The sequence below is a fragment of the Piliocolobus tephrosceles genome, chromosome 21 (assembly GCF_002776525.5).
Source record: "Piliocolobus tephrosceles isolate RC106 chromosome 21, ASM277652v3, whole genome shotgun sequence".
Taxonomy (NCBI): Eukaryota; Metazoa; Chordata; class Mammalia; order Primates; family Cercopithecidae; genus Piliocolobus; species Piliocolobus tephrosceles.
Window position 1 is genome coordinate 36,007,348 of NC_045454.1, and position 12,374 is coordinate 36,019,721.

At 55.0% G+C, this 12,374-nt stretch overlaps 2 protein-coding genes across 3 annotated transcripts in view; one reads left to right on the top strand and one right to left on the bottom strand.

The window, feature by feature from the left end:
* The window catches only part of NR2F6 (nuclear receptor subfamily 2 group F member 6), a 14,208-nt gene extending 10,002 nt beyond the window's left edge, over positions 1-4,206 (top strand). Inside the window, exons 3-4 of the mRNA XM_026456933.1 lie at positions 82-648; positions 3,444-4,206. Of these exons, the coding sequence (XP_026312718.1) occupies positions 82-648; positions 3,444-3,718 (842 nt within the window). The 3' untranslated portion in view covers positions 3,719-4,206. The remainder of the gene's footprint in view (positions 1-81; positions 649-3,443) is intronic.
* Positions 4,207-4,661: 455 nt separating this feature from the next.
* On the bottom strand, positions 4,662-10,180 carry OCEL1 (occludin/ELL domain containing 1). 2 transcript variants are annotated; one of them, XM_026456934.2, is made up of 6 exons: positions 10,057-10,180; positions 9,504-9,680; positions 9,174-9,379; positions 8,268-8,433; positions 7,964-8,017; positions 4,662-5,480 (listed from the first exon to the last, which is right to left on the bottom strand). In XM_026456934.2, exons 1-6 carry the CDS (start codon positions 10,123-10,125, stop codon positions 5,445-5,447), a joined length of 708 nt encoding a protein of 235 aa, XP_026312719.1. In that variant the 5' UTR covers positions 10,126-10,180; the 3' UTR covers positions 4,662-5,444. The 2 variants fall into 2 exon arrangements, with proteins under 2 accessions (XP_026312719.1, XP_023057075.2); XM_023201307.2 differs by lacking the exon at positions 4,662-5,480 and adding an exon at positions 7,041-7,457.
* Between the last annotated feature and the right edge of the window lie 2,194 nt (positions 10,181-12,374).

The window sequence follows — 12,374 nt, forward strand, 5'->3', positions numbered from 1 at the left end:
CCCCCCCCCCCCCCCCCCCCCCCCCCCCCCCCCCCGCCTCCCCTCCCGCCCGCATGTCCCTCCTGTCCCTGCCTCCCGCAGCGGTGCAGCGCGGCCGCATCCCGCACTCGCTGCCTGGCGCCGTGGCCACCTCCTCGGGCAGCCCCCCGGGCTCGGCGCTGGCGGCGGTGGCGGGCGGCGGAGACCTCTTCCCGGGGCAGCCGGTGTCCGAACTGATCGCGCAACTGCTGCGCGCTGAGCCCTACCCTGCGGCTGCCGGACGCTTCGGCGCAGGGGGTGGCGCCGCGGGCGCGGTGCTGGGCATCGACAACGTGTGCGAGCTGGCGGCGCGGCTGCTCTTCAGCACCGTGGAGTGGGCTCGCCACGCGCCCTTCTTCCCCGAGCTGCCGGTGGCCGACCAGGTGGCGCTGCTGCGCCTGAGCTGGAGCGAGCTCTTCGTGCTGAACGCGGCGCAGGCGGCGCTGCCCCTGCACACGGCGCCGCTACTGGCCGCCGCTGGCCTCCACGCCGCACCCATGGCCGCCGAGCGCGCCGTGGCCTTCATGGACCAGGTGCGGGCCTTCCAGGAGCAGGTGGACAAGCTGGGCCGCCTGCAGGTCGACTCGGCCGAGTACGGCTGCCTCAAGGCCATCGCGCTCTTCACGCCCGGTGAGTCACGCTCCGAAGGGGGCCGCGGGATGGGGGGACCCAAGGGAGGTTAGGAGGAGGGCAGCCTGGACCCAGACTCCGGCCCCCATAGCGCCCCGCTCGCTCCCTAGGCCTGGCGGCCTGCAAGCGCCGTGAGCGAACGCTCATGGGTGGCCGTAGAGGGGTGATGTAAGCAGTGTGACACAGTGACACCCCCATTGCGTGATTCTAACACTCTTGGAGAACTCTGAACCCCGGACCCCAGACCCCTCTTCCTGTTCCCAGGCTCCCTAAGACCCCTACTCCCTCACCAAAGGTCTCTTCACGCTCAGTGAGCACTGATACCACAAAGTTGGGGGGACGTGGGAGGGACGGTCCTAACCCCCTGTTTCTCGCCCCCTCAGGCACCCCCACTGCCTGATTCCTGGGCTCCCAGGGTAACCTGCAGGTCGCCAGGGTTGTAGGGATCTGGGTAGGGGCGTGGCTCGGAGGCCCCTCCCATTGAGGGGCGGGGCAGCCCCCAGAACTTTCGTAACCATCAACTATCGAGCAGTGGTAGCCCTATGGTATTCCAGCGACTGGTGGTGCAGCCAGCTTTTTTTTTTTCCACTTTATTGTTTTATTTGTATTTCTATTTTTTGAGACTAGGTCTCACCCTGTCACCCAGGCTATGGTCCGAACACGGTTCACTGCAGCCTCGAACTCCAGGGCTCGAGCAATCGTCCCTCCCACCTCAGCCTCTTGAGTAGCTGGGACCACAGGCGTGCACCACCATTCCTGGCTAATTTTGTTTTAAAAGTTTTCTGTAGAGACATGGTCTCACCATGTTGCCCAGGCTGGTCTTGAACTCCTGGGCACAAGCAGTCCTGCCTCAGCCACCCAAAGTGCTAGGATTACAGGCGTGTGCCACCATGCCTTTAGACAAAGGTCTTTCCAGTGTGTCTCCTGGGAGTTCTTTCACCTACTGGAAGCCTCTAGATCCCATCAGAGGTATCTTTGGGGCTAGGAACCAGATCCAGGCTACTCTGGGAGGTGGCTTTCATTTGATAAATATGGTTTTGGTCCTGCAAGGTGGCTCAGGCCTGTAGCCACAGCACTTTGGGAAGCAGAGTTGGGAGAATCGCTTGAGCCCAGGAGTTCCAGGCTCCAGTGAGCTCTGATTACCACACTGCACTCGAGCCTGCGCAACAGAGTGAGACTGCGTCTCGAAAATCAATAAATATGGCTTTATTTATTGTTTTCCCAGAAGATTCTTCTTGGCTTCCCATCGTCTTGGGTCTCTCTAGAGGCTGCCACATTCTTTCACACCGCAGGCCCTTCTGGGCTCTGTCTTCCTCATCAAATTTCCTTCCCAGCCCCACCTTCCCTGTGAGCTTCCTTAGAACCTGTCTCCTTGGCCAGGCCACTGGCTCTGTAATCCTAGCACTTTGAGAGACCGAGGTGGGGAGATTGCTTGAGATCAGGAGTTCAAGACCAGCCTGGCCAACACAGCGAAACCTGTCTCTACTAAAAATACAAAAATTAGCTGGGTGTGGTGGAGCGTGCCTGTAATGCCAGCTACTCGTGAGGCTAAGGCAGGAGAATCACTTGAACCCAGAGGCGGAGGTTGCAGTGCGATCGTGCCACTGCACTTCTACCTGGGGGACAGTGTGAGACTCCGTCTTTTTATTTTTTTGAGACGGAGTCTCGCTCTGGCGCCCAGGCTGGAGTGCAGTGGCGTGATCTCGGCTCACTGCAAGCTCCGCCTCCTGGGTTCACGCCATTCTCCTGCCTCAGCCTCCCGAGTAGCTGGGACTACAGGTGCCCGCCACCACGCCCGGCTAATTTTTTTTGCATTTTTAAGTAGAGACGGGGTTTCACTGTGTTAGCCAGGATGGTCTCGATCTCCTGACCTCGTGACCTATCCGCCTCGGCCGAGACGCCATCTTAAAGGAAAAAAATTAGGCCGGGTGTGGTGGCTCACGCCTGTAATCCCAGCACTTTGGGAGCAAGACTTCATCTCAAAAAAAAATACAAAAAAAAGAAAAGAAAAAAAAATTAGAACCTGTCTCCCTACCAAAGGCATCAGTTGGGCACCAGCCACCCTTGAAACATCATTGTCTGCACCCCTGTGTCACTGTGTCACTGGTTAGATGAGAACACCTCCCTATCTCTGGAGGATCGACACTGCCTTAGATATTCGCATTTGCATCCCAGGGTCCCATCACCCTCTTCCTGTCTCCTTTTTTTTTTTTTTTTTGGAGACAGGGTCTTATTACTCTGTCGCCCAGGTTGTGCTATGATCATGGATCGCTGTAGCCTCAAACTCCCGGGCTCAAGAGATCCTTCCACCTCAGCCTCCTCCTGAGGAGCTGGGACTACAGGCACGTGCCATCACACTGGGCTGATTTTATTTATTTATTTATTTAGAAACAGGGTCTCCCTCTGTTGCCCAGGCTGGAGTGCAGTGGCACGATCTCGGCTCACTGCAACTTCTGCCTCCCTGGCATGATCTCGGCTCACTGCAACTTCCACCTCCCAGGCTCAAGTGATCCTCCCATTAGCCTTCTGAGTAGCTGGGACTACAGGCACATGCTACCACGTCTGGCTAATTATTCTTAATTATTAGTAGAGACGGAGTTTCACCATGTTGGCCAGGCTGGTCTTGAATGATGCTCCTGCCTCGGCCTCCCAAAGTGGTGGGACTGTGGCTGTGAGCCATCACGCCCAGCCCCCTGTTCTTACCCACAGTTGCAAGTGGTATCCCCTAGTCGCCCCTGTGGGCCTGTGTTCTCTGGCTGTCTCCCACCCTATCTGACTTGCCTTTGTCCCCCTAGATGCCTGTGGCCTCTCGGACCCGGCCCACGTGGAAAGCCTGCAGGAGAAGGCGCAGGTGGCCCTCACCGAGTACGTGCGGGCGCAGTACCCGTCCCAGCCCCAGCGCTTCGGGCGCCTGCTGCTGCGGCTGCCCGCCCTGCGCGCGGTCCCTGCCTCCCTCATCTCCCAGCTGTTCTTCATGCGCCTGGTGGGGAAGACGCCCATTGAGACACTGATCAGAGACATGCTGCTGTCGGGGAGTACCTTCAACTGGCCCTATGGCTCAGGCCAGTGACCGTGACGGGGCCACGTGCGCTGTGGCCAGGCCTGCAGACAGACCTCAAGGGACAGGGAATGCTGAGGCCTCGAAGGGCCTCCCGGGGCCCAGGACCCTGGCTTCTCTCCTCAGACTTCTATTTTTTAAAGACTGTGAAATGTTTGTCTTTTCTGTTTTTTAAATGATCATGAAACCAAAAAGAGACTGATCATCCAGGCCTCAGCCTCGTCCTCCCCAGAACCCCTGGCCAGGATGGAGGTAAGGGATGGAAGGTCCAATCCTGGGACAGCCTTGTCCCTCAGCACCCCAAGCATGAACTTGTGGGATGGTAGGGTTGGCTTCCCTGGCATGATGGACAAAGGCCTGGCGTCTGGGCCGGAGGGGCCGCTCCAGTGGGCAGGGGTAGCTAGCGTGTGCCAGGCAGATCCTCTGGACACGTAATCTATGTCAGACACTACATGATGACTCAATCAAGGCCAATAATAAAGACATTTCCTACCTGCACAGGCTCCCTGGTCTTTTTTTTTTTTTTTTTTTGAGACAGAGTCATACTTCATTACCCAGGCTGGAGTGCAGTGGCGCGATCTCGGCTCACTGCAACCTCTGCCTCACAGGTTCAGGTGATTCTCCTGCCTCAGCCTCCCCAGTAGCTGGAACTACAGGCACCCACCATGATGCCCAGCTAATGTTTTTTTGTATTTTTGGTAGAGATGGGGTTTCACCATGTTGACCAGGTTGGTCTCGAACTCCTGACCTCAGGTGATCCACCACCCCCGCCCTTGGCCTCCAAAAGTGCAGGGATTACAAGCGTGAGCCACCGCGCCTATCCTCACTTAAATTATTTTATTCGGTCGGCTCTTACTCTCTGCCTCCCGGGTTCAAGCAATTCTGCCTCAGCCTCCTGAGTAGTTGGGATTACAGGTGTGCACCACCACGTTCAGCTGTTTTTTGTACTTTAATTAGAGATGGGGTTTTGCCATGTTAGCCAGGCTGGTCTCGAACTCCTGACAGATGGTCCACCGGCCTTGACCTCCCAAAGTGGTGTGATAATAGGCATGAGCCACCAGGCCCTTAATTTTGTTTGGGCTCTGATGTCCTTGGGAGAAACCTCTGACGTCAGTCCTGTCACATGATCTCAGGCCAGCCAATCAGACCACCATTCCATGGGTCACGGCGACTGGTTTATGGAGGGCCTGAGATCCCGAACTAGCCAGTGAGATTCCACAGCGGGATTTGGAACTGGGAGAATCTAATAAAAGCAGAGCCAAGGATGGAAGATCAATTTCCCAAGATGCCTTTGGAGCCCTTGGATCAAGCCATACCTGAAACCCTTGGGTGTTTTAAGTTCTATGAACTCAGTCGTCCCCCTTTTGTGGCTGAGTCAATCTGACTTCAATTTTTTTTTTTTTTCGCACATGGAACTAAAAATCTGTTTCAGAGATTGACGTTTGGGAGGCAGGGACCTAGAAGGCCAAGACTTTGAAATGTGGGCTTCACTGGGTGATACAGAATCATGTGGGGTACCAGGGACTCTCCCGTCCCAGCCTCGGGAGTCTGTGGCACCACTCTGTGGTGGGAACGCACCTGTGGAATTGAGCACCAGAGCTGTAAGGAGGCAGAGAGAAAGGGCCCGAATGGTGGTGGGGGTGGCACCTCTCACTGATCTCCTGTCACGCAGAGGCAAGTCCTCCATCAAAGATGCCCTTCTGTAGCCAGGCGTGGTGGCAGGAGCCTGTAATCCCAGCTACTTGGGAGGCTGAGGCACGAGAGTCACTGGAACCTGGAAGACGGAGGTTGCAGTCAGCTGAGGTTGCACCACTACACTCCAGTCTGGGCGACAGAGGGAGACTCTGTCTCAAAAAAAAAAGATGCCCTTCTGAAAACACCAAGGGAAGAAGTCAAGTCTGCCATGCTGCTTGCCGGCACCCGAGACGGTACCACTGCACTCCAGCCAGGGCGATAGAATAAGACTCCGACTCAAAAAAAAAAAAAAAAAAAAAAAAGAATAGAGGAATCCATTTGTCTGGCCTGCAGGGCTTCCAGGCTGAACCCACTCCCTTTAGGTGGACCCGAGCATGGCATCCCTTGGATCTTCCAGAAGGCGGTCCTACCAAGACTGGCGTCCTCTAGCGATCTTGTCTCCATTATTAGACCCACAGAAACTCTTGGTCCCAGCCAGGCAGGGTGGCTCACGCCTGTAATCCCAGCACTTTTGGAGGCTGAGGTGGGTGGATCATTTGAGGTCAAGAGTTCCAGACCAGCCTGACCAACATGGTAAAACCCCGTCGCTACTAAAAATGCGAAAATTAGTTGGGTGTGGTGGCAGGTGTCTGTAATCCCAGCTACTCGGAAGGCTAAGGCAGGAGAATCACTTGAACCAGGGAGGCGGAGGTTGCAGTGAGCCGAGGTCATGCCACTGCGCTCCAGCCTGGGCAAGAGTGAGACTCTGTCTCAGGAAAAAACAAAAACAAAACTCTTGGTCCCTGGTGTTCCCCGGCAAGCCTGGCCGACGACGTGACGCTGGATGTTGGCCTCTAACTGGAAGGCGACTTGAGGCTCTTGGGGGAGAGAGAGAACCCCCATTAAGGGTTCAAACCCTACCCAGAGATCCTAGACAAATCCCTTTTGTGGAACCTTTTTTTTTTTGAGACAGAGTTTCACTCTTGTTGCCCAGGCTGGAATGCAATGGCACGATCTTGGCTCACCGCAAGGTCCGCCTCCAGGGTTCAAGTGATTTTCCTGCCTCAGCCACCATAGTAGCTGGGATTACAGGCATGCACCACCACACCCAGCTAATTTTTTTTTTTTTTTTAAGTAGAAACGGGGTTTTACCATGTTTGCCAGGCTGGTCTCAAACTCTTGACCTCCGGTGATTTGCCAGCCTCGGCTTCCCAAAGTGCTGGGATTACAGGAGTGAGCTACGGTACCCAGCAGGAACCTCATATTTTTTCTCCTCTGGAAATGAAGGAACAATTTTGTGGTGATGGCTGGGTGCGGTGACTCATGCCTGTGATCCCAGTACTTTGGGAGGCCGAGGCAGGAGGATTGCTTGAGCCCACGAGTTTGAGTCCAGCCTAGGCAACAGGAGACCCCATCTCTACAAAAAATAAACAAAATTAACCAGGGCGTCATGGTACATGGTTGTGGTCCCAGCTACTCAGGAGGCTGAAGTGGGAGGATTGCTTGAGCCTGAGAGGTTGAGGCTGCAGTGAGCCATGATCATGCCACTGCTCTCCAGCTTGGGCAACAGAGTGAGACACAATCTCAAACAAAAACAAAAAACTGTGTGTGTGTGTGTGACAACTGAGTGAAATCAGAAATGTTAAGTAATTATACTCAGTAGGTGTCTAATACATGTTTATTTCACTGGGATGGAGAGCAGGCTCTACTTCCAGGGAACAGGTGGAGATCTGGAGTCCCTATAGGGTCAGAGCTAGAGGACCCAGAGGAGGAAGACCTGGAAGGCCTTCCTGGAGGAGGAGCTGTCAGCGCTGAGTCCAAATGAAGAGGCATTTGCAATCCTGGAGAAAGCTACCCCTGGTAGGGGGAGCTGCAAGAGGAAAGGCTGAGGAGATACCAAGAAAAGCAAGGGACCTGCATCCCCATGCATCCCTCTGCCCATCTGCAGGGGCACTCAGAAGTACACAGAGCCCTCGCTGTCTCCTCGGTCATTGAATTTCTGGATCTGAGTCTTGAGATGCCTCAGTTTACCCTTCAGGTAGTGGCAGCGAGCCTGCTTGTCCAGGAAGCCAGGATCCTAGGCAGGGCGAGACCCGAAAGTCCTTGCAGCAGTCTGCCCTGTGGCCCTCAAGCTGCTCAACCCTCTGCCTTTCATTCTCCAAGCCTCAATTTTCTCTCCTTGAAACTGGGCACAGGCAACTGGGTGAGCTGGGCGAGGTGGCTCATGCCTGTAATCCCAGCAGTCAGGGAGGCCGAGGTGGGCGGATCACTTGAGGTAAGGAGTTCTAGACCAGCCTGGCCAACATGGTGAAACCCTGTCTCTACTAAAAAATACAAAAATTTGCCAGGCGTGGTGGTGAGCGCCTGTGATCCCAGCTGAGGCAGGAGAACCGCCTGAACCCGGGAGGCTGAGGTTGCAGTGAGTTGAGATCTTACCATTGCACTCCAGCCTGGGCGACAGAGCGAGATTTTGTCTCAAAAACAAAAAACAAAAAACAAACAAACAAAAAAAAACGGCACAGGCACCCCAGCCTCACAGAAGTCTCAGGGGTGCAAGACCAAGCTGTGGGATGCAAGACTCACCGTTCGCTTCTTCTCAAACTCCCTCCAAACCCGGGCTGCAACTTGGGCCTCCTTCTGCAAGGGGAGGAGTAGAAAGGGGGTTTACCCAGAGTTGAACTCAAGAAGGGATGGGGAAACTAAAGCTCAGACAGACTAAATGCCCATCTAGTGGGGACTTCAAGGGCTGACCTAAGCCATGTGTCATGTGGCGCCCAGCCAACCTAGAGTAGAAAGTCCCAGAAATCTGAATCCAGTGGGTGTCCCACAGGCTTGTGTCAGGCCACTCAGAAGGGCTGCGGCGCAGGGCTTTGTCCCCAGTGCTGACCTGGCTTTGGGGTGGGGGCAGGGAGCTCAGCAGGGCCTCCAGCTGCCTGAGCTTTGCCTGTGCACACCCCACCTCCCGCTGGAGCTCCAAGAACTCTCCGTACTGGTCCTGGAACACTGCAGCATAGCGGCTCCGTTCCCTCTCACTGCTCACCGGTGGGTACTTACTACCAGGTTGAAGGGGGTCAGAGTGTGAGCGTAAAGAACCCCACCCTCCCCCCCAGTCAGTGTAATTTGTTTTTCTTTGTCCATGCTGGGCCCCCTACTAAAAATGTTCCTTTTCTCTCTGTCTTTTTATGATTTATTTATTTTTTTGAGACGGAGTCTCGCTCTGTCGCCCAGGCTGGAGTGCAGTGGCCGGATCTCAGCTCACTGCAAGCTCTGCCTCCCAGGTTTACGCCATTCTCCTGCCTCAGCCTCCCAAGTAGCTGGGACTACAGGCGCCCGCCACCTCAGCCGGCTAGTTTTTTTGTATTTTTAGTAGAGATGGGGTTTCACCGTGTTAGCCAGCATTGTCTCAATCTCCTGACCTCATGATCCACCCTCCTCGGCCACCATATCCAGTTAATTTTTGTATTTTTAGTAGAGACGGGGGTTTCACAATGTTGGCCGGGCTGGTCTCGAACTCCTGACCTCAGGTGATCCGCCTGCCCCAGCGTCCCAACGTGCTGGGATTACAGGCGTGAGTTACCGCGCCTGGCCTATTTGTTTATTTATTTTCAGAGATGGAATCTCACTGTGTTCAGGCTGGAGTGCAGTGGCTTACTCACAGGGGCAATCCCACTACTGATCAGCAAGGGATCCTTTTCTTTTTATTCCTTGGTAAACTCTTATTCAACTGTCAAAGCCCCAGCCTCAGTGCCCCTCTCTGATCTCAGGCATGAAGAATCACATGGGGGACACTCACAGCTCATAGTCGGGCACTGGGTGGGGCCTAGGCTTATGCCCCTTAGGGATGGCTCCAATAGGGTTCTTGGCACCCAGGAGGGGCTGGGCGAGCAGCTCATCCTCAAACACAATCTTCCTCGGCTTTGCCTTGTGGGGTCCTGGCTGGGGCTGGCACGGAGGGCGGGGGGCGCTGGTTTTGAGGCCTCCAGGCGCCAGTCCTTGCAGCTGTCACAGGAATCGTGGTTTGGAGTTAAATCGGGGTGTCGGGAAACCGGAGTCCCTCAAACTGGGGGGACTAAATCTTTTGCCTAGAGGCCCGGCCTGGGGACCCCCTCCCGGTCAGGCTCACCGGGGGCCCAGGCCCAGGCGGGTGAGTCTGCAGGTGCCCCCGGGAGCCGCGAGTCTTTGGGAGCTCCCGGGTGGGCATCGGCCTCCGGGAGAAGCAGCTCGCGGGTTTCCGGGATGATGGGCGGGTCCTGCGGGGGGCGTCGTGTCCCGCGCGCGGCGGGGGTGGTCTGCGGGCGGCCTGTGGGTGGACACGCGGAGAGGACACGCCTGGCGACGCGCACGGAGAAAGGACGCCCGGGCAGCACGGCCCGAAAGCAGCCAACTCTCACCCAGCGGGAGCAGAGTTCCCCAGCGCGGCCGCTATTTGCATAGACGCACGCGATTGGTCCGCAGTGACCTCCAGACCCCGCCCACGACTGCGTAACCCAAGAGAGCGCTATGTAAACGAGCTCTGACGTCGCCGCACAGCCTGGGACCTGCTCTAGTTAACCTCCGCGCTGCGGGAGCCTCGCCCTCTGGGGCGCGCGGAGCCCACGGACAACCGCGCCCGAGGAGCTCCCCCGGACCTCCGCCCCACCTGCAAGGGCGTCCGGCTGGCTACCGCCCCGGGTCACCTGTCCCAGCGTCTGAAGCTCCGAGCCTGGGTCCGCCGTCAGAGAGGCACTTCCGTCCCGGTTGTGCATTTACTGCAGGATGGACCCGACTGGCGGGGTCGCTCGGCAGGGCAGTGGGGCGGGGTCTGACGGAAGGGGGCTGGGCCTGACGGCCTGGGGGCGGGGCTGACCTGGCTGGGCGTGGCCACACACCTTCGAAAAGTGATCAGACTCTGACCTCGACTCTCAAGTTTGTCTGAAAAAACGGGATGGTTTTGCAAATTTAAACTTATGTATTTTTTCAGCAATTATATGAAAAAGAAATTTAACAAGAGCCTCGCTTGCCCAGGCTGGAATGCAGTGGCGTGATCTCTGTTCACTGCAGCCTCTGCATCCCGGGTTCAAGGGTTCCCCTGCCTCAGCCTCCCGAGTAGCTGGGACTACAGGCGCCCGCCAACACGCTCGGCTAATTTCTTCTATTTCTTAAATAGAGACGGGGTTTCAGCGTGTTAGCCAGGATGTTCTCGATCTCCTGACCTCGTGATCCGCCCGCCTCGGCCTCCCAAAGTGCTGGGATTACAGGCATGAGCCACCGCGCCCGGCCCCTCACGTGTACTTTCAAAGTTGAAAATATTGACTACTCAGGCCAGGCGCGGTGGCTCACGCTTGTAATCCCAGCATTTTGGGAGGCCGAGGTGGGCAGATCACGAGGTCAGGAGTTCAGACCAGCCTGGCCAACATAGTGAAACCCCGTCTCTACTAAAAATACAAAAAATTAGCCAGGTGTGGTGGCCGGCCCCTGTAATCCCAGCCACTTGGGAGGCTGAGGCAGGAGAACCGCTTGAACCCGGGAGGCAGAGGTTGCAGTGAGCTGAGATCGCTCCATTGCACTCCAGCCTGTACAACAAGAGCGAAACTACGTCTCAAAACAAACAAACAGGAAATATTGCCTATTGCATGAATGAAAGAATTTAGAAACTATTTCATAATTCTTTTCCTATTATATCCCGCAAATGTTTTTTTTTCTTGTTGATTTTTAGAAGTTCTTCAAATGTCAGCCGGGCAAGGTGGCTTATGCCTGTAATCCCAGCACTTTGGGAGGCCGAGGTGGGTGGATCACTTGTGGTCAGGAGTTCGAGACCAGCCTGGCCAACACGGTGAAACCCCGTCTCCACTAAAAATACAAAAATTAGCCAGTCATGGTAGCGTGCACCTGTAATCCCAGCTACTCAGGAGGCTGAGGCAGGAGAATCACTTTAAACTGGGAGGCGGAGGTTGCAGTGAGCCATGATTGTGCCGCTGTACCACTCCAGCCTGGGCGACAGTGACTCCAAAAAAAGTTCTTCAAATGTCAAGAAAATTCATGTAACCAGGCAGTGTATCTTTTTTTATTGCTGCTATAAATGGGATGCTTTAATACATTTTAAAGCTATATACATATATAGTATACAAGAAAGGAATTTTTAAATATCTGTAAGTCTCTTGCTAGCTTATGGAATTCTTTTATTGAAATATCTTTAGTCACATTGCTTGGGCCTATCATATATGCAGTCATCTGCAAATAATTTTGCCCTCTCATTTCTTATTTTTCTTCCTTTCTTTTTTTTTTTTTTTTGAAACGGAGTCTTGCTCTGTCACCCAGGCTGGAATGCAGTGGCCGGATCTCAGCTCACTGCAAGCTCCGCCTCCCGGGTTCATGCCATTCTCCTGCCTCAGCCTCCTGAGTAGCTGGGACTACAGGCGCCCGCCACCTCGCCCGGCTAGTTTTTTGTATTTTTTAGTAGAGACGGGGTTTCACCGGGTTAGCCAGGATGGTCTCGATCTCCTGACCTCATGATTCGCCCGTCTCGGCCTCCCAAAGTGCTGGGATTACAGGCTTGAGCCACCGCGCCCGGCCTTTATTTTTCTTCTTTTCTTATTTTTCAATCTCATTTCTTTCTTCTTGTTTTAGAGATGGGGTCTCGCTCTGCCGCACAGGCTGGAGTGCAGTGGTGCCAACATAGCTAACTGCAGCCTTGAACTCCTGGGCTCAAGTGATCATTTGCCTCAGCCTCCTGAATAATTGGAACTATAGGCGCGCACCACCACACCTGGATAATTTTTTTTTTTTTTTTAAGATGGAGTCTTGCTCTGTCTCCCAAGCTGGAGTGCAGTGGTGTGATCTCGGCTCAGTGCTACCTCCGCCTCCTGGGTCAAGCAATTCTCCTACCTCAGCATCTTGAGTAGCTGGGATTACAGGTGCTCGCCACCACATCTGGCTAATTTTTTTTTTTTTTTTTTTGAGACGGAGTCTCGCTCTCGCCCGGGCTGGAGTGCAGTGGCCGGATCTCAGCTCACTG